This window comes from Cyrtonyx montezumae, unplaced genomic scaffold (genome assembly GCF_038088225.1).
Source record: "Cyrtonyx montezumae isolate F1298 unplaced genomic scaffold, pur_monq_1.0 scaffold_0, whole genome shotgun sequence".
NCBI classification, from domain to species: Eukaryota; Metazoa; Chordata; class Aves; order Galliformes; family Odontophoridae; genus Cyrtonyx; species Cyrtonyx montezumae.
Window position 1 is genome coordinate 8,349,806 of NW_027071824.1, and position 21,975 is coordinate 8,371,780.

Below are 21,975 nucleotides of genomic sequence, written 5' to 3' on the forward strand. Positions count from 1 at the left end.
TTAAAAAACATTTACGAACTGTTCAGTCATTAAAATCTTCAGCTATAAAAGAGGATGCAGATTCACAAACTCAACAAGCTCTTGTACTTTATTCATGATCGAGATCATTATCAGTTCCATCCCAAGGAATACTGTAATAAGGTGAATGTTTGAGTGGGAGTACTGGATTTATAGGAGCAGGATTTTTATTTATGTTAGTTTGATGAAGCAAGTGGAAAGGAAAAAAAAGCTGCATTCCAATGCAATTACCCATTTAGCCAGTCAATACTCCACAGAAATTTGTAAAGAAATATAGGAAATGAATTATAAAAGAGTAAGGAAAATATTACTTTAAAAGTCTTAGCACAAGGTGATAAGAGTCTCATTAAACTAAAAATAATCTTCACCACTTGTGCCAGATTTCCAGTTACTCAATGCTTCACTTAAAATCAAACAGAGCATTAAAACACAATGCTAGAAAAATTCCCTGTCTCTGATGGATGCTTCAGCTGTGAGACAGACTATGCATCCTTTTCCAAAATGGTAATATTGCATTTTGTTATATATTTAAGTGAAACAAATGTGTGTTCTTCAAAGAATCAACAATTTATTTCCAGTGAAGACCTTTTGATTTTAACACTGTGTGAACACATGGAGTTCCTATTTTCATTCTGTGGTTAGCCTACGATACTCTAAAGAGGTATCTCCCTTTAATTACAATTTTATAACTTGAAAGGCGTTTTTCTTTAAATGGCAGCAAACAGGAAATGTTTAAACTGTGTCAAAGCCTTTGATGAATCTTTACAACTGCTCATAAAAGATCATCCTGCTTAAAATAATATTGATTTTTCATTTATTTTCCTAGATACTAGAAGATTTATGTTTCATCTGATCAGGATCAAAGCTTCTCCCCGCTCCTGATCACTGGGATTAAATCAGCAATGTCATTTTACATGTTTAAAAACTACACCGCTGAAGCACAATATAAAGTGTAGCGATGCTGATCACAGAGACCTGAATAAAAAACCCCCTCAAGATTCCTCATCTCTTTCCCCCTCTCTCCCTCTGCATTTGCTGCGGAGCAGCTGTGCCTCACACAGATTCACATGAATGAAAATATTAAGGCGAGAAACCACCCACTTAGTTTATTTTCCATATGACTTTCCTGTAATTATTTTGTAAACTGTTCACACAACAATATATAAAAACATCTGCAAAAACAGGTAATTAATGTGTCAAGCCAAACTAATGCATTTTTTATGGTGTCCATGCTTCGTCAACTGTAATTATAACTCTTTTTAAGCAAATGATGATGTGTTTGTTGCAATGTGCAAGTGGTTATTTTAGATGCTCTGTTTACTATTACTGCAAACAGAATATAAAAACTCTACAGCTACTTTGTTGCACATATAAGCCTTCATCTACACAAGCACAAGCAGGCTGCTCCCTCATTTTCCAAAGGCTTTGCCTATTTCAAAGAAATAAAAATATCTTAAAATGAAAATTGGCATTGGAAAGGCTGTCCGGGCCACCCGCTGACCAAACTAACAGTAGCCAGGACATTAGGACTGCAGCCAACGAATTAAAATTTGTTCTTTAATTTTTATTTCTAAGGACAACTCAGCTATAATATATTTACAAAAACAGACGTTCCTAACAACATTCAAATGATCTTGAGGGTTCGATAGAGGAAAACCACAAATATCAGAATAATTGTGCCACCAAGTTCATCTGTGACTTGCAGGCTTGCTTTCCTATAGACCATTGATCTGAATGCAAAATACAGAGAAGCAAAGTTTCCACCGAATACACGCCCTGCGGTACCATCTGGGAAGCCACGAATATTACAAGCAGCTTTCTTGCTCAGAAAAGCACATACCTTTGAATGATCAGCTAATTTAATGGTGAAGCATTAGGTGTTCAGGTGAGTTAGCTGTTTTTTCTCAGGTATCAGATCTTCTGTGATACTCTCACATAGGTGAATGTCTTATGTTCAGATGTCAGGAAAAATAAGCTATGGAGAGGGGGTTATACCTTATAAACACAAAGTGAAAAATAAAAATACCTGGTAGATACCAAGAGGTGATGGATGCCTTGTCCCTGGAGACGTCCATGGTCAGGCTGGGGGGGAGGATGTGAACACCTGATTGAGTTGAAGGTGTCTCCATTCCTTGCAGGCCATTTAGTCTTTAAAGCCTCTAAAGGTCCCTTCCAACTCAAACGGTTCTCTGATTAGGACCATGGAGAAGTCTGTCCCTTCCCCTCCCCCCCCCCCAGATAATCTCGGGTACTAACAGAACACATCATGGATGCTAAGTGCTCTCAAACATGCTCTGGTCATTAACTAGTCTTCCAGGATGGATGCTTATCTTACAGGACAGTAACAAACAAAAACAGCACTGCACATTACTCACCGTTAACATATACAACATCACACACTTAGTAAATCACAGCATAATAATACCCACCCAGGAATTCTAGATATTTCTTCTACTACATCTGACTTCCACCAAACCACTCCCCACCACGATCAGTGCATTCCCTAACTAACCAGCTGCTTGACCAGGATGTGTATATTTCCACAGAAGAAATAAAAAGTTCCCATCACTTGTCCCAGTCCTTTGTAACCTCCATATTCCAAATCTTCCTGCTTTTTTCTCAGACTTTCTAAAAATACATGTGGGCTGCCTTTGTTTAAGAGGGAATCAGAAGCGATTTGCTCCAGGAAGGAATGTCCTCTTGCAGGCTACAAGGAACTTGTGGGAGACTGCCTGTTGTGCTAACCCCAAACTCGATGTACTTAACAATTTAAACGGTAAAACTTTCTCTAAATACTGAAATCTTCAATGAAACATTTATAATTGCCAAATCTAATAGCTATAATACCATTTTTTATTTTTAAAAGTTTCTTTATCTTCTTCACAGTCTTCCTGCACATATCACCCAGCTGGATTGCTGAATTTTTCAAAGAATTGCTCTCTATAAAAATGCAAGGGAGTAAGCCTTAAAAGATTTATTTCTTCTCACAATGAAAAGAGGTTTAGCAGCACCTTCCTTATTAGTGGGTAGCCCAGCTGTTATTTTTGCCTAATTGGTTCAAGAGGACCTCTGTTCTTCTTAGGGCAAACACTTCTTACATCATGTGAAGCCGACTCCTTTGTCCATATTAGCCAAACAAAAGCTCAGGCACACTGTAAGTGACAATGCAAGTCATAATCCAGCACAGATTTGTGACCACTTTGGACACACTTTTATAACCCTAACATTTATTTCAGGAAAGGGAAGAGTCGCAGATTTAGGAACAAGTCTCCAAACTTTCACAAGAGAGTGGGTAACCTTTAATTTTCAAACAATTACTTAAGTGAAATGTGGCAGGTGCTGGAGTAGATGGGCATCTCAGCATCAAGGAAAGATGCTATAGATTTTAGCAGCAGGTGGTAATTCAGATTTGTGAAATAAGCCCACTGGCTCATCCCCAGCATGCTATATATCAAATTCACAGTGATATACTTTGGGGTGATGGCTAAACTCCACTGGTATTATGGTGGATACAGTAAATATTAAAAAACAATAATAAATGAAACCAAAGTTAAGCCTAAATACAGTGAGTGAACATGTAAGAATTCTTCCCATTTTCTGGTATGCTCTGTATATTTTGCACATGTTCTCTTTATTGTACATTCCTCAAGACACAAATCTTCATTCTCTGTGAGGTTACCAATTCTATTTGCTGTCACATATGTAACGTTACAAGCCAGTAGTGTGAATACTTAGGTAAATACCTCTCTGGAAAGAAAATATTGCCATATGTGCAAAAGTTAAGATTACACAGAATAATGGTGTGGACAAAATGCGTTTGAATGACCAGTCAACAGGAGACAGTAACACTCATCATAAAATAAGTAATTTTCAAGAAATGCTAACCAACAAACATCTGTTTATTCATACAATCTCATGTTAAACACACAAGATGGTAGCTTTCCCCATGCATGTGTGACTAACTGAAAATAAAATGAAAAGGATTGGTCATACAGTGCTACAGGGAAGAAAAGATTAATTTCCCATCCATCTGCTACAACTTTCAGTCTTCAGCTGCAAGGCATTTCAACAAAGTAAGACCTCACACATGAGAAATAACCTTGAACACTATCCTGTGAAAGTGCATAAGAATAAGGAAAATAAGCCCATGACTGCTGTAAGACAGAAGAATAAACAATAGCATCCTAGCACAGACAGGGAAACAAAATGGTGACAGCAGCAGCTCCTCACACACATAGATCACAGAAAAAGGAAAGCACTCTGACAGCTGCAGCAGTGGAAGATTTTATACGGATGACCATCATGAAAGAGAGGAAAAGATTTTCCAAGTTCTCTATGTTCTTCATTTTTAACTAAAAAAAAAGTGAATCTTAATGTCAGTACTGTCACCTAGCTCAGTCTGTTCAGCTTACGTTGCACTGGAAGAAGCGTAGCAACCACTAGGGGTCTTCTGATAGGAGGTTAAAAACACCATGAAGCACAAGTGAAAGATTAACATATACAGCTGCAGCTACGTGCTGGCTAACAACAGCCCGGACAAAAAACTGTGCAGGCAGGAAGAGATGCCTGTCAGAGAGGCTGGGCATGATCAGCAATCTAATGAGGAACTGCCATGAAGACAAACTCAAATCTTGGAAAGGTTGGATCAACACCAAGCCAATGCTGCTAGCTGTCCCCCAAAAGAAGGAAGAAAGTACAGATGCTTACATTCCACCTTGACACATCCTTATTCACTCTCTTACAACCAAATGCTAAGGGACCGCATTCAACATCACCCCTAAAACATGCCTTATTCATTGGCTTAGTTAGCAGCACAATTTACTCATACATGTATTGTATGGGTACCAACCTGCAGAAGGTACTAAACCCCACATCTTTATCAGCATTTTGTGCAGAGAAGTCTTGAAGTTTAATATATATATATATTATACCTTTGCCTTGAGTATTCCTTCACATAGCTGAATCTGCTTGTATTTACGTACTAGACTTCACCATACTTTACTAGCAGATGCCATATTTTACTGCTTAGCCATGATGGTGTCTCTAAACCCAGTATGTGTGCATACAGAATGACTTCATTCAGGGTGATCTATCCAACATCTGCCCTACAGCACTAATCTGCTCTGAAGCTCTATATGGTCTGCAGCAGACTTGGAAGTCAGCACATTCCAGTTATGAACTACTCATGGCCTATATTAGCAAGAACTCTGCCATCACTGAAAGCACACTGGAATTAGATGACTTTTTTTTAAGCAAACCACAATACTTCCAATATCCCTTCTTAATCCATCTGCTTATCAGCAGACAAGCACTGCTACAAACAACTAGACTGCTTTAGAACAGAAGCTGGAATGTGAAGAGGTAACACTTCATATTGCTGCTTAGAAAGACAAATCCAAATGGTCCTACACCAGACTCTCAGTCTACTAGGATGTAACAGCTTTTCAGCTCCTTTGGAAGGAACTGGGGCAGAAAGTTCTTATCTTGACTGGTTCCAAGCTCGGTGGAAGTTGCAACAGTGAAGTGACAGTCCTGATGCACCATCTGAGCACAGAAGTCTTGAGATCAGCTAGGGGAAAACCCCAATTCTCCCAGTAACACTGTCAATAACCTTTCCCAGCAGAGCCCAGCACAACTCTTTCCCTGCAGAAGTCATCATCTCACACACAGCCCAAGGTGCCCTGATGGGTCATTACCGCCAGGGCTCTGTCTTGCAAAAATTAACTGTTCTTCATCTCTTCAACAGTATCACAAATATATAACATTAGCATAAATAGTCCTGCAACTGGAATGTAAGGATCCTCATTTGCATTTGCCTGATGGCAACTAACACACCCTGACACCTCTTAGAAAACAGGTCTATTGTTTCCTCAAAAACATCACTCCCACCTGGCACAACCACTATGCAGCTCAAAAACTGCTTAGAGATTGTCACTCTCAACAAAAAAAACTACTGCTTATAGAACTTTACAAGTTAAAGGAATGTAACGTAGCTACTGCTTTGTAACAGAAGTAGCTCTAGTAAGTATTATTCAACAAACAAGCAGAGGCTCTTTTTAATCTGGAAGCCAGGAGCATGCTCACATAAAAGCCATGGCTTTTCTCCTCTTTTCATAAAGCACAGTCTTTCTGGCATTCTGTCAGTCATGCTCCTGTTTGCATTCCTGGCTCCATCACAAGTTCAGATCACAGCCCATCGTAATCCCAGTAATTAGAAACAAGTTGGTTTCTTTTCAGTATATCCAGAAACATCACCTAGTTGTCCAAAGTATTTCCAGTGTTTCACTGTATATGCATTTCTGGGTTAAAGGTCAAAGTCATTGCATGAAGGTTCCAGTAATTTGTGTAATTTCTGTTCCAGCTCTGTTTACTGGATAAACACAAAAATAGTGCAGAGCAGTGAGAAATCGACATTCACAGCCTGCTTTCAAAGACACCAACAGCTTATCTAGAAGCTGTAGATAACCAGCACAAAACACAAATACCTGGGAAACATGCTTGTGTCTGCAAAGCTGGCTTACGTACCACGTACTTCATGCAACAAGGTCCACACTACCTAGCTGAACCAGCCCCCTACAGCAAATAAATATTAATTGTGCTCAGCCACAGCTGCTACACACAAGAACACAAATACCCCAGATCTATGACAAAGTAAATGGATCACACACCTTCAGATGTTAATATGTAACAAAGAGCCTCAAAGGGAACAGGCTAAGAACAGACACTTTTTTTTTTCCTAAGCCACAGAGAACAGAGTTGGTACTTTTCTGCACAATTAGACCAATCGTATTGCTGTGGCTGTTCTTGCACCATCTTGTGCTTGAAGTGACTGAAACACAGCAACATGCAATAGCAATAGCTATGTTTTTACAGCCAAGATCCATAATGGATACAACTGGAGAATGGTTGAAGAAAAAGGAACAATTCACACCAGCAGGAACAGGACTCCCTTCTTTACTCCAAAAATCCTTTTCCATAATTTCAGCCTCCTAATCAATTTTTTTCCCAACATAAGTTACGTTCTGCATCAAAGTCAGGAAAGCACTAACTTGGTACAAAACACAGCTGACTTCCAGCCTAGAAGTCGGTGGCTGCAATCGATTAGAACATTTTTTCCATCACTGGACCTGAAGCAATGCATTGACCTCAAAGTGCTCTGACATGCTAACAAAACAAATGAGAAGCTACAATTGAGAACCAAAGTTTCTATCTATTGAATTTCTCAAGCAAGTCAGGAACATGGCACTCACTCCTGACTTGAATTTCTGAAGGCTTCAGCCTGTGGAGAAGTGCTCAAACAGCTTATACAACCTCTACAGACCTGCTCTGCAGAAGTGCCAAAATCTTACACGCAGTAGAGCCTAGAAAACACAAGATGGGATCAGAATCTCTGTGTATTTCAAGGAAAAATGAAACGACAGCAGTCACTAGCTCTGCATGGACGTGAGGGAGCTCTGGCAGCAATGAAAGGGAAGTTAGAAGAGGTGTAAAAAGGGCATGGAAGGATTCTGTAGTAAAAGTCCATGAGAGACTAGCAGAGGAAAATCTATATACAATTTGCACAGTATAACTAACAGCACTACACTTCTGAGAGTACGTATAGTTGAGAATGAACTCAAGAGCTTGTGCAATACCTCGTCTCAACCAGCATCAGTGCACCAACTCAGAGAGCTGAGGTCATTGGGAACGTGACAGTTGAGCTTCTCCAGCTGCCTTTATGGAAGCCTGCTACTCCAAACTAAACAATAAGTCTGTAAACTCAAAGTAATAAACTCACCCATACATGATTCTGAAGAAGCAGACTTAAGACGTAAGAACTTCTTGTGCTGAGCCTAAAGGAGCGGCTGGCAACAGAGAGATCTTTATCTTTTAGATATGCCTAATCAGCGTATGGAGGCATTTCACTTCCACAATAATTCTCAGAAGTTCCAAACACAGGGGATGGATGATGCTGCTTCTTTCCCCCAGCACACTGGTCACACTTTCGAACTTTAATTTTTAAGTCATTTTCTATTTCCTTGGTGCCACCATGTGGCAAAAGTATGTACTGCAGTTTTACAGGCAAGAGCCACTTCCAGTTTGTTCCGAAGGCTACAATTGCAATGTCTGTGACAAAAGGTACAGTCACTTTCGATTGCTAAGTATATATGAATGCTGTGTTTCGCTTTCAGAAAATAAAAAGGCTAGTTTAGACAAAAAAGGATAAAAATATTAAATGGCAAAAGACTAGAGACATTTGGCAACAGCTGCACCACCCTCATCTTTGAAACAGGCACATTATTACCCACATGAAATACACAACCAGAGGTTACTGAAATGACAGGGATAAGGGTTTTTTATTGCAACATACAGTGAATATTTGCAAATCAGTATTAAACCTCAAATTAAATGTATGAGAGCTAACTGATGGGTTGGGTTTTTCTGTTTAGTTTTTTTGTGTTGGGTTTTTTAACCTGTCTTCATCTATGCTTAAAAAGCACACTTTTTTAGGAAAGTCATTATAAAGAAGACATCAGAGGCTCCTTGCCAGCTTGCAGAAGCTCAGAAGAGAACACAAGATGAGCTGGATTCATGCAAATCTAAGCTAAGTGCCCAGCAGAGGATGAACGTCAACTTCCCTTCCATCTCCACAGGCACGCAGTGACACAGAGAAAGGAAAATGACAATAACCACCTAAAACCAGTCTGTACACATTTCTGGCTCCCAGGTGAAGGCACTGTGATAACATGGGCAAGACAGGATAAGCAGCAAAGCAGCAGCCCTACTGACATCACTGGGACAGCAAAAGACAAAGGTGGATTCACTTTTGCCAAAAAGTTAACTGACATTTTTATGCAAAGTCTCCACAGACATCCTAGTGCACACCCCTAGCCTTCATCATTAACTTATCCACCATTTCCTGATAGCCTTTCTTAAAGCAGTTCAGTAGGTTAAGTTCCATTCCTACAACTGTTCACAGGGCTTAGACCACTGCTGAGCACTGTACTGAGATGCAGAACAGACTTATAATCATAAATGCTTTGGTACACTAGCATTTAAGTTCAGCTCTGGAGCAGCAGAATGTTCATGTGCTATATGCTGTCAAACAATGCCACAATTCTAATCTTACTCACTTGATCTGTGCCAAGCAGAAGCACAATACACAGACCTTGAATTCACTCCAGGAAACAACAAACCTCTTCCTGTGGTCATTTTATGCTGTTGTTGGACAAAATGCAAATACATGAGGTTATCTCTCTAGATTCTCAAGAACTAGAGATGAAAAAGGATAAAACTGTTCCCTGACTGAGAGAGTGCAAGGAGACTACAGAAGTTTACATAGAGTTGCATTTCAGTTAACATTAGTTTCTGCAGTTATATTGACACATCTAAGAGTCTTCTGAAAAAAATCCTGTTCTCCTCCAGTAGTGTAAGCATGTAAATTTTCAAGCATCTTTCAGCTAGGAAAAAGGAGAACAGTTAAGTGAAAGAAGCAAGAGGCTGTGAGCCAAGAATACTTCTAATCCTGTTGTGATTGAAAAGTTAACCTGAGTCTGCCTCTCCCCATGCGTAAAATGGAGATAATTAATCCTCACTTAACCATGTAAATTAAATAATGTTTCAACAGTGCTGCAAGTGCCACATATTAATTAATGCCTAGGTAATAAAAAGGAAAGAGACAAAAGTGGAGCACTTCACTACTTACCTGCAAGTCAGAGGTTGTGCTGCAATTTTAAATAGGAGATATTTGGCACTTGGAAGATTAGATCCTTATTTATCATCAAAGTCTTAAAGAGAAAGATTTCTCTCTGTCTTGCATGCACAGCAGCTATCAAGCAGACAAAAGCCAGGCACACATCATTCTGCATTTCATATCACCTCTTTGCAACATAATAAGTGGACGTAACTAAGGAAATACCATAATCAAATACCCATAACCAAAGGTAAGACAAACAGAATGGGAACATCCATACCTTGAACACCTTCCAGAAGTAAATCAACCCCTTTTCTATAAAAGCTGAAGGCAGCTTCATAGTCTTCTTCTTCCTCCTTTTTCAAGGCCAGTTTTATCAACTCGCCTGCTTTCTCCAAGTAATCTTGTTTGCCAGGCCTGGGTTTTAAGCTTCCAGTAAACAGACCATGGCTCTCCCTCTCTCCTTCAGGCTTGCTCCACTCCTGCTCAGATGCCACTGTGCTTTGTACTGGGGGCTCAGAAGTAAGGCAAAGGCCAACAGCTCTACTGGGAGAACTGTGGTTGGATGCCATTCCATCGTCTAATTCAGCAAGAGAGTCTACATCAACTGTCAGAGAGATCAGGTCACTGTCACTGGAGAAGCCTGAAAGCATGATAAGAAAGACATCTGTTACTCTGCATTTCTTATATACCATGGGAACATTAAAAATTCTTTATCACATCCAAATATTTTAGCTTTCTTTTCACTTCTCCAGCATCCTAAGACTTTGAGCACAAAAAAATCTCAAATTTAAAAATGCCTTTTGAGTAACCAGAAAAAATATGTTTTTTTTAAAGTTAGCTATAAACTCTGTAGAGCAACTCTTCTTCATTTTAATACCCGGAATGAAGAGACAAACACCTAACACCCAACTTTAACCTTCAAAGCTTGCTCACTATTGGGCCCCAGGAAACTAAACCTCCCTGTGTGAGTGCTGTTAGAACAGTAGGAGACAGATCACTGTTGCAAGATCTCTCTATATACCATTTTAAATCAGTAAGATGAAGCATCTCAAAATTATTCAATTAGGACTTCAAATTCACAGTTAGTCAGCTTCTGTATCATGCAGCACTCATTCATGACTACCATATAAACTATTCTTTCATTGTTCAGATGTGGTAAAAAATTGATTGGCTTATACCTCTTTCACTGCAATTTCACAGCTTGTACATTTTATTTTACATTTGCCACAACCATATTTACTTCAAACCGATCTTCAGTAATTTCAAACTACAGAAACCTAGGAGAGTTATTTGGGAATAAACGTCAATTTACATGTGCACCATTCTGTAAGAACCATCCACATAATGTGTCCAACCATAATTAATAATTAAAATTCCACAAAACTAACTGAAACAACTTCCAGCTCTCACCTCCGCATTCTGACTGGCTTGTAAGTGTCACATCATCAAGCCCACTTAAGTCTTTCCGAACTGAAAAAGACAAGAATGAAAAATGTTTCTGATACCCTTTTGCATGACAGATAAGATGTTCACTTGTCATCAAAAATGAAATACATGACCACGCTGCAGGTAAAAGTACATCATGTGAAACTGCTCTTGAACTGGCTATCAGAGATAACCATTTGGTAGCACACCATTAAAACTGACAGCAAAATTAGACTTGCCGCCACCGAGGTTCAGATTCAGAACACAGGCATCTGCTTAGGATGGCTAACTCAAACCTCTGCACTCCAACTCAGCAAATTTCAACAGCAGTGGGACTTTAATCCCAATCTAACACTGCTCTGATAATTTACAGCTAACAAGACTTAGAGTCTTCAAAGCTGGGACCTACAGCTCATACTAAGAAAAAAATGCCAGGTTTCAGTCTCAAAAAATGTCATTCCAGAACAGTACTCTGCATGAGACATATGGAGCAGGCCATGAATTTGGCAGTGCCACCTGGATATCACGTAGCAGTTTGTTTTATCACCTTGGCACACGTACCCACTGAAGCAATAAAACAGGCAAGAAGGTCAAGGCATTTAGCTGTTTGTACATGCAACAAAGGTAAATTTTGAGCTAAAAGCAGCTGTCTTGCTTTCTTTCTGTATTATCAAAAGAGTCAAGAGTTTATACACACTATCAGGTAAAGAATTCTGACTTCTTCAAAAAATATGTGTAGCACCAAGGAGGTGACTCAAAGGCATCTAGATCAAACTTCTTTTGATTTGCAACTCTAGAGCTGGGGGGGGGGTGGGGGGGGAGGGTTACAATTTATGGAAGAGTAGAGAGAAAGCACATGTATTTGCCTAGCACTGTAGAAATGTTGCTTCTCCAAAGCTAGCAGTTTTAACCTTTTTAACCTGAGTGAGAGGAAAAAGACAGGAAGAAGAACAGATTATCAGTCATCACTTGGTCTAAAATCAACCCACAGTGATATTCAGTGACACAAGACTACTTGAGAATAGGGGAGTACACAGGTGCACAGAAGGCAACGCTCCTGATCTTTTCAGGGGATGAAAATAAAGCAGTGTACATGCAGAAAACTGTAGTTTCAGGAATACATGAAGAAGACAATCTCACAACAAACCAGAGGAAAACAGAAAATTACTCACGTCCTAATGAATCAGGTATCATCTGCCCAATTTAGAGACAACAAATTTAAATTTGGATGTTCCTGACTCAATTTATGACAAGGCATTCAGAGGAGTCAAATGTTCTTCTTCAGTGAAAAAAATCGCAAGCTAGGGAATTGTACATGCAAGCAGAGCTGACTGATGGACAAAGGGTACAGACAGAATGAATGAAAGGAAAAGCTGCAGTTTTCATAATCACAGAATGGCTCAGGTTGAAAGAGACTTTTGAAGTTCCACCCCCTGCCACGAACTGGGATCTCTCCCACTAGACCACATTGCTCAAAGCTCCATCCAGCACCCTGAATGCCTCCAAGGATGGGGCATCCACAGCTTCTCTGGCCAAGCTACTCCAGTACCCCACCAATCCATGAGTAAAGAATTTCCTCCTCGTATCTAATCTAAGTGCACCCTCTATTAGCTTAAAACCATTACCCCTTGTCCTATTACTATCGGACCATATTTTGTGGGAAGGGTGTGCTGGCCTCCCAGACTATATGAATCAGGACACATCTATACAGCAGATTTCAAACAGAGCCTCCCCTTTCTATGATGCAAACAAAACATTTGTTCTACTCCTATGGCCAACCTGACTAGAAACCGTATGAACACATTAGCATGGCACAGAGCTTGATATAATAAAGTTTTCTTAGGGGCATGGTGCAAGGCCGAGGTCTGCCACCAAACAAATCTCAACCACAGGACTTCCAAACAGCTGAGGGGTAGGAAAAGCCTGAAATGTATCTGCTTATTTCTGGAAAGAAAACATGAACATGGTAAAAACAGTAAGAAGAAAAAGAAAAAAAAGAAAAAAAGTGACCTTCCAAGAGGATTTATCAAAAGAATGTGGCAGTCAGTATAGAAAAAAAATTGGAGAGGAAGTTCAACAGATGAACTTTATCCCATGTATCTAGAGAGGAAGATGAGAGACTGCTTGTCAGCAAGATTAGAAAGTACTGTAATGCACTGTGATCCACCCTCCTGAAGAGCACAGAGATTCTTGTAGAAGCATTAACTATCAAACTGGTACAGAAACAGGATATCTATTGCTCTTTTTGGTTAAAAAGAAAAAAAAAAGAAAAAGAAAAAAAAGCCCTACCATGAGTTTGGTGCATTTGCACCATTAACATGCATGCATTCAGCAGAGGGAACTTTGTCTCAAAAGGACAGACTAAACTGAGAAAACACAACAGACCCTTATTAGCAAACACCAACCTCTATAAGGCAAACACAATTGCCTTCTCAGTAAGGCAGCTTGGAGAAACAGTGCTCACGGGGAGACTGCGTCAGCCCACAAAAAACAGAAAACTAACTAGTCCTAGTAAGCTATGATAATCAGAACTAGAAAAATTACATGCAAGCAGAGGACTCAGAGCCGAGTATTGCCACTGCCACCTAGAGGCCTTAAAGACAGCTGTTACTTTCTCTCCCAAATCCCATTTGCCAACATTTGGTTTCAAACATAAGAACACACGAGTTGCAAGACATACAAACTCCAAGAAAATGTCCTGTTAGAAGCAAACTTCCAGCAGAGCAGAAAGTTCTGGTGAGCCCCACCTTTTTTTTTTTTATATCCCAGTTTCAACTTTCCAGTCATATCCAGAAAACAGAAACTAGATACCAATGCACAAATACAGCACTTGTCATTTATGTGCTGCTTTAAACGAGGTCACAGTATAAGGCCACAAGACAAGGAAGCAAACCTTCAGAGCTGCAGTCAGACAGGTTGTCAGTCAGGGAGTCAGACAGAGGCTCAGCAGGACCAATCAGCTCAGATCCATCATGTATCTCTCCACCCTGAAAAGAGGGAAAGAAATTATTTAGCTTCTGTGCTTTAAGAAAAGTCTATAGCAGTAACATTCAAAATTAACTCTTCTAGATAGTAAATGTTCCATTGCCTTTCAGTTAATGCACTTCATTGAACTATACATACCTGCAAAATTAGCTTGAAGTTTAATCCTAGTATCATTCTAATCTATTGTTGATATCCATTCTATTGATAGATATCCATTCTATCTATTGTTGAATAGATAGATGTTGAAACATCTATCTATTCAACAACTATATAAACAGCTCATATAATTTCTCACAGATTTCAATGGGTGTAACACTGTAACGTGATGGAAAGAGCTGCAATGACAGCATAGCAGCAAAGTCCTAGGCCGAAGCAGGTGAGGACATGATCAAATGCAGCAGTCAAGGACACAGAAACAAAGGAAAGAAGCCACTGAGCTTTAAAGGTCTCAGGTATATGGGTACCTCCAGCAAGAACCCCTTGCCTCCACTGCCAACCCTTAAATGAGGTCTGGAAAGGAGTAGATCCTGTCTCCACTCTTTCTGGTCACTCAGGTACACTGCATGCACCTGAGCTCCCCTGGGTTGGCCTTGCCTTCCCACCAGCTGCTCCATCACTGCTTCAAGCCTTGACTTAGTATTTCCACTGCAAAGGAGTGACAGTAAGCCTGATCTAGCTAAACTCCACACATTGCACAACATAAAATCAGGAAAAACTTCACTGAAAGAGTGTCCAGGTGCTGCAACGGGCTGCCCAGAGAGGTGGTTGAGTCACCAACCCTGAAAGTGTTCGAGAAACATTTAGACATTGTGCTACGGCACATGGTTTAGTGGGGAAATATTGGTGGACAGTCATAGATAAAATATTTAAAGAATATCTATAGATAAAATATCTAAAGAAACAATTAATTACATGAGGAAACACCTTTTTTTTTTTTTTTTTGCTGTTGTTTTGTGTGTTGAAGGTGTGCATTTGTCTTTGTTTTTCAATTTTCTGCTTCACATTTGAAGTTCATCCTTTCATGCAGCTTTATTAGAAAATGCACCACCTCCAAAGACATCTGTCTAAAACTATTCCAACACATTTCCACAATAGGTAGTCTGTTTCCGGAGTCAGAAATACACAGATATACACAGTTCCTTGTAAGACTTCACTGCCGAACTCTACTTCTCCATGACTATGTGTACAGAAATCTGACAAGGAATAAACCACTCATGGGAGGAGCTGAAGGACTCTGAGCCAGTGACTGATCAAAACACAAAGCTTTCTTACAGAATGAAAAACACAGCATCAGCTAGTGTGAGCTCAAGCACAGCTACCTGCATAACTCTCCTTCTAGACACATTTACTCCTGTAAAAACAAATGCCATTCTAGGTTTGCTTATTACCTTATAAAGCCAGACAATGTTCACTAAAAAAAAAAAAAAAGAACTAATACTTTTGTTAAGCAAAAGATGAAAACAGACAGTTCTGAACAAATATCCAAAAGCACAAAACAGAAGTATTTAAAAATAAGTTTTAAACAGCGCAAACACAAATAAACTGAAAAATAAAATATTTAACTTCATTCTCCTATTTTAGCACAGCGAAAAATATCTTAATTATTATGAAGGTTTCCTCAATAACTGTACCATGAAAGTGAATCATAATTTGTAAGCCTTTCTGTAATCTTGCTTTTGCATGTATCATTTAAATAGACTTAACATGTCAATACACTTGTAAGCTGATCTAAACCAAATGAGCATTTCCTTAATTTCAGGGAGTTATTATCATGTTTACAACTACATTTATGCTTATGTGCTTCAGTGTTTGTGGAATATTGCAATTAGCTAAGTACTGAAAATAAAGAGGTTTGGAGGAACTATTGAAAGCAAACTGCTTCAGGTGTAATAAAAAGGAAGTCCCAAACAACTTACTGTCCTAAACTACATTCTGGTGAGTGGTTCTCATAACACTGTGCCAGCAGTATATTTGACTAGCCACATGCCAAATCTGTTGCCATGGATCTGAACCCAGAACAGGCCAAGAAAAGAGTTTTGTAGTCTTCATTCTTCTAGTTTGAAACTGTAAGCAACAGAAACGGTAGCAATATTTTTACTGCTTCCCCACAACTTCTGGATTTAACTGGTTTTGCTCAACATTCAGTAAGCAAAAATTCTAAATCAATTCAGCTAAAGTTCCTGCAGAACTTTCCACCTCAGAGGCGTGACACACCTTCTTGTGTTTTTCCCCTCAAAGTTACATTTTCAGAGTGAATGAGAAAACTGCCAGTCACTTCAGAAAGCATGTCAGACCAGCTGGTTTGCACTCTGTAGCTTATAAATAAATCAGCAGAATCAGCAGTATACTTTATTCCTATCAATAAGAAAATACTCTTACAAATACTAACAAACCTTAAAAAACTCTTCAAGCTGTTTGCTGTTATAGAGAGCAGGGATATTAGCAGAAAACTGCAACAGGTCCTCAGCACACTGCCTTCTTTCTTCAATCACAGTTTCATCAAATCGCCCTGGAACAGACACATGGATTGACAGTTTTAGAAATAACTGGACATTTATTCTGCAATAATAATCACCACAAAGTAAATAAATATTAAAAAAGAACAAAAAAAAACAGTGTTCTGGAGACAGTGCCCTGCATCTATGGAAGTCATTCCAGTGCTTCAGGAGAACACAGCAAATCTTCAATCTTCCTATTCTCAATTGTCCCTAGAGTACTACCTTCTGCAGTCCACTCAGATGATGAAAGCTGGCAGCTACGACAAGAATCTTTCACGCTCTCATTGTAAGAATATGTGAGGCAACACTTTTGATTAGCCAAGAGACACTAACGGATGTCCAGTGCTGTCTAACAGTAAATGATACGTGTGCAATTTGACAATATGCCAGTCAGTGTCAACCTTGATTATGGCCCAAATCCTGTAAGGAGCTGAGAGTTCTTCGTGTGCTCTCAAGAACAACACACAACATGAGCAGAAAGCAGAAGTATTGCTAAAAGCCCCCAAACAGATGATTGATTCCAAGGTGCTATTTATGGAGACAAATCACAGTGAGACAGGGAAGCTACCAGGCACTGAAGCAGCTCCATGCAGACAGGGTCTCATCTCCCCTGGATTCAGGAGGTAATCAGAACTGGGAGGCAGCTCGTTTACCAAAATGTACAATCCTTTCCTTTTTCCCTTCCCAGCACCCAAGACATTCCAATTAGAAAAAAAAAAAATGTTTAAAAACCAATCCCACAGCTCACCTCAGAGATTTGCTTCTCAGGAGAAAGAACCCTTGCATTACTACCTCAAATCCACATTCTCACAATTGCACACAACTTCTTTTAACTTTTCATATCAACATCACTTTGTTGTTGAAATAGTTATAAGTTTACAAAAGGAAAAGGGCAAAGGTGAACAGTAATAATTGGAGGAGAATAGAAACGATAGTTGAAACAGCTATACAGAGGGGAAAAAAAGGACTGAGAAGACAAGTTCAAGAAATAGTATTGCTATAACAGCATGACCATAAAAATAAGAGCCACCTATAACAGCTCTGTGGCATTAACCTTTGAAGAGGACAAAAGATGCACTGAATACAGAAGCAAAATTCATTTATACTCAGAGCAAGCAAAAAAAAAAAAAATCCCAGAAGAAAATATCAAAGCAGGACTCTTTCCAGAAATTCTTCAAGTAAATAGCTCCTGCCCATGTGGTAACAGAAAAAAAGAAAATAAAACTAGAAAGACATGTACATACTCAGAAGATCACAAACACAGCTTTTGAGGATTATTTTTTTCCATGAAAGGAAAGGAAAGACATTGCTGGGCTAATTTTCAGCTGGATCAGCCCCGTGAGTTGTTCACCCCAGCCATTCAGCTGTACAAACATTAGCAGACACACAAAAGAGCGGGCAACAAGTAAGCAGAAAGAAGGCAAAGGCAATGCTAACACATTCAGTGGCAGCACTGAAATCAGGCCATATCAAACTGCTCATCAAACTTCAGAGGCCTTCACAGCAGAGCTCCAGGAGCATTACGTTTTTCGCCTCGCTTCAAGCAAAACAGGGCATCAAGAAAAAACAATTTCCCTCAGTAAAGCATAACAGCATGAAACAAATTAATCTACAAAGTAACACGGATGCTAATGTAACATCAGAAAACTGATTACAAAGAAATTAGCAGCTAACAAGGTCAGAAACATAGAATCTGCACAATAAAGTGATTCTGTAAGATACCATTTCTGGTCTCACTGGGATCCTTCTCTCTCCACTATACTCCTTCATCAAAACCCTTAAGAACAGACTTTCTTTTTCCTCACTTTCTCCAAGCTTCCACCAGGCACAGGCAGCATGCACTCAGGCCTACAGGCTGACACCACACCCACTCACATACAGTCCAATGTGCAGCAGCTTAGTCCTCCTTCCCTTTGGAGAACACAGCGTGGGCACCCTACTCAATGGGATGCTGTTTCACACACTTAGCAGAAACATCATTAGCTTTGCAGCCACTTCGCCTCTCAAATTTAGCTGATCCACATGAGCAAGAGTTTTGGCTTTCTGTCAGTGCAATTATATAAGCCTTATTTTCTTAGGGAGCTGAGCAAAAACAAAACTCACTAAGATGTATGTTGAAACAGAGCCACTGAAACATTAGTCACTGTCACATTTTCCAGCTCATCAACATCATGATACACTAACAGGACAACCAGTTTCAGAACTACAAGACTTCGTGGGATGGAAAAATATTATCTGGCACTGATTTGCTCACAAACTATCATCTTCACAGCAGCTTCATTCCCAGACACCCTTACTGAACTCATTCCCATTTCCCTGTTTTTCCTGTTGCTCAACACCTGGATTGGTCTTTCTAATCTCATCAAGACTTTCACAAGAACTTGGATACTCATCTGACTCTTCAGACACAGCCGACATTGTATCTTCCTATACATACATGCATATGTATTTAAAAAAAAAAAACCTTTATGCTGCTGGCAACTACTGGCAATGCTTATAAATATCTAATATAAAAACTGCAGCAAACAGAACATCACCACAGTGAAGAAACACTGCAGAAACGCTTCTTTAAAGTGGCTTGAAAAGGGAAGCTCTTAACAGAGGTGCACTTTGCAGCCCACCTTTAACTGAACAAGACTGAAAAGAAGTTTGTTAAAAACTCAACATCCACAAAGGCTACACTTTTTATCTAATACAAAAAGTACTGGGACTGAAGATACATGCTTTAGGTGGCAATAAAACACGCAGCACCTATTATGTGTAAAAGAGGTAGAAGAAGCTGTTGTAAAAATTTATGTTTTAAATGAAGATAAATCAAATTGGAAAAAATAAGACACTTCTGTTCATTTCTGCTATCTGTGAATTATTTAAAACTTGGTTTTATTTCATTTATTCTTTCCTGTATTCTTCATTCAAACGTAGAGAGTTTTGCTCAGTTTGGTTTTTAACTTCAAAGAGTGTTTTGTCAATAACTAGGCTGAGTCTTTCTGTAGATGTCCTTCTCTTTGAATGCATGATGCAGCTACACTTGTTTGTTCCATACAAAAGAAATCTATTTTAGAAGGGATTTAATTCAATTCGACCATTGTTTATAGAGGTACTACAGAAACAGCAAGCAAATTTGTGTTTCTGACAATTTAGAACTACTTAAGACATTAGAAGTTTGTATTCACTTCAATTTTATTTTCTCTTCCTCCTCTCTACCCCTCCCTTGTGAATAGTCACCATATCTTCTATCTGAAATTACATTATAGGTTACAAATACTGGCTCTGTGATTAACTTGTCCAATGAGCACTCTAGCTTGTAAATCAGACATAAAACCATCTCAAGATGAAATTAAAAAGACAGTCTCTATTCTTCTATGTCATAAAAGACATCAGCACACAGGTTCTGACAGTGCACTGAAACTTCTTCCTCTTCCAACTTCATAAACAAACAAAACTCAAAAGACCCAAAAGCTGGGTGTAACATACCTGCTGTGAACAACTTAAAACTAGGAATTTTACACAGCTCTGCACAGAGTCCCAGCAGAGCTCAGCTTCCTTGCCTGTCATTTGAACGTCCCTAACAATAGCAGACTAAATCAGCAGCATCTCTGAGCTGGCAGGGCAATTTGTACATGGCTTATAAGCCAACTTCAACTTGTCTATGTTAGTATATTCTTTAAAACATCCCAGTGCCATGCATACATGCAATAGTCTATGAGAATAAGCATGGCAGCATGAGTTAACAAAAACTGTTAAGTCTGGCAGAATTTGGTCCTGAAACTAAGGGAAAAGTCGTGCTTTGCAAGTGGAGGTTTTGCCTTCAGGGGACTTTCCTACTGTTTCTCTGGCACTGGTGGGAAAAGAGGGCTGCCAGCAAACACTGGTACAGTGTCACAGTCCAGGGCCACACAGTTCACTCTGTGAACTGGTAAGTTTGCCCATCTCAAAGTCATAGGGCACTGGGGCTTTCTGTTATTTTGTGTGCAAAATATAGAGTTAATTTATCCCCCAAAAAAATCATAATCAAAAATAAAAAACACACCAACAAAAACCACTGTGCAATATAAAAAGAATTAGAAATGCAGATAAAATATGCAAAAAACAGTAAGGCATGTGAAAGGGCAAAAAAGGTATTAAATGCATGCAAAAATGCTATAAATGGAAAAAAAACACACTAGATGCACCTCAAAATGTACTACATGTGAAGAGGTGGACAACGCATGATAGAAGTGTCAAATGCAAGCTAGATGCTAAAATGCACTAACAAGTGACAAAGAAAAAACACGCAGAAGCATGTGCTAGATGCATATCTACAAACACTGCATGAGGAAAATGTGGAGACATGTAGCAGCTGCACAAAAAAATAAACATGAAAAAAGAGCACACCTAAGGCACACCCAGCTGAGAAATGCTCCACATCCAAAAATGCACAAAAAACCACACTACACGGATGCCAAAAATGGAGAAAACGTGCAAAACTGTATATGAGAGGCAATGCCATAAAACCTGGAAAAAACAGTCAGCACACAAACATTAAATTCCAGGGGAAAAAAAAAACAAACATGAAAAATGCTGTGAAAAGTGCAAAATGCATAGCAGACACACAGCTTAGTTAAAAACATATGACACACTACACAAGAAAAAGGCTTAAAGCTCAAGATATCACATATCCAGCAAGATACAGTTCATAATACAGTGTTACATAAGAGGATATTAAATTTTAATTTTAATGTTATTTTAAGCCTTAACACTCGGGAGGCTTGGATGGCTTTCTTCTGGTGGGTTTGGTTGTTGGGTTTTTTTCACCTGAGAGTCACAGAACCCCTTTTTTCTTTAGTAGTTGATAAGAGTGTGATTGGTTCCATATGGAGTTCTACAGCTATTCTTATCATAATGCAGATGAAAATCGTCAAGACCTTTTTGGCTAATCAGTTTTTGTGACATATTTCTCATGTAGAGCCACAGCCCTCTCATGTGCTATTTTGGTGAAATAATAGCTTTACGTAAAACTGACCTCAAAAGAGCATACAACTGATAATTATAATCAAATAAATTTTTTTTTTTCTCCAACATCATACTTCACTATAACTCATCAATAAACAGAGTCTATATATGACAATCTTTATTCATTGTTCAAGCACTGCTCACAAAGATAATACAACCAACATGCTCCTGAAAACAGGGAATTAACATTTTACACTAACATACACTTATTCTTAGCATTGAAAGGGGCCTTTAAAGGCCATCTAGTCCAACTTCCCCACAATGAACAGGGACACCACAGCTAAATTAGGTTGCTCAGGGTCTGATTCAGTCTCACCTTGAAAGTCTCCAGGGATGGGCATCAACCACATCTCTAGGACACCTGCAACAGTGCCTCAGCAC

General features: G+C 39.2%; 1 protein-coding gene across 3 annotated transcripts in view; it reads right to left on the reverse strand.

The window, feature by feature from the left end:
* Positions 1 to 21,975, reverse strand: part of RPS6KC1 (ribosomal protein S6 kinase C1) — an 82,650-nt gene that overhangs the window by 50,343 nt on the left and 10,332 nt on the right. For all 3 annotated transcript variants that reach the window (XM_065746530.1, XM_065746441.1, XM_065746607.1), the window contains exons 4-7: positions 16,498 to 16,613; positions 14,013 to 14,106; positions 11,105 to 11,164; positions 9,972 to 10,334 (exon numbers count right to left, since the gene is read on the reverse strand). In XM_065746530.1, coding sequence (XP_065602602.1) covers positions 9,972 to 10,334; positions 11,105 to 11,164; positions 14,013 to 14,106; positions 16,498 to 16,613 — 633 coding nt within the window. The remainder of the gene's footprint in view (positions 1 to 9,971; positions 10,335 to 11,104; positions 11,165 to 14,012; positions 14,107 to 16,497; positions 16,614 to 21,975) is intronic.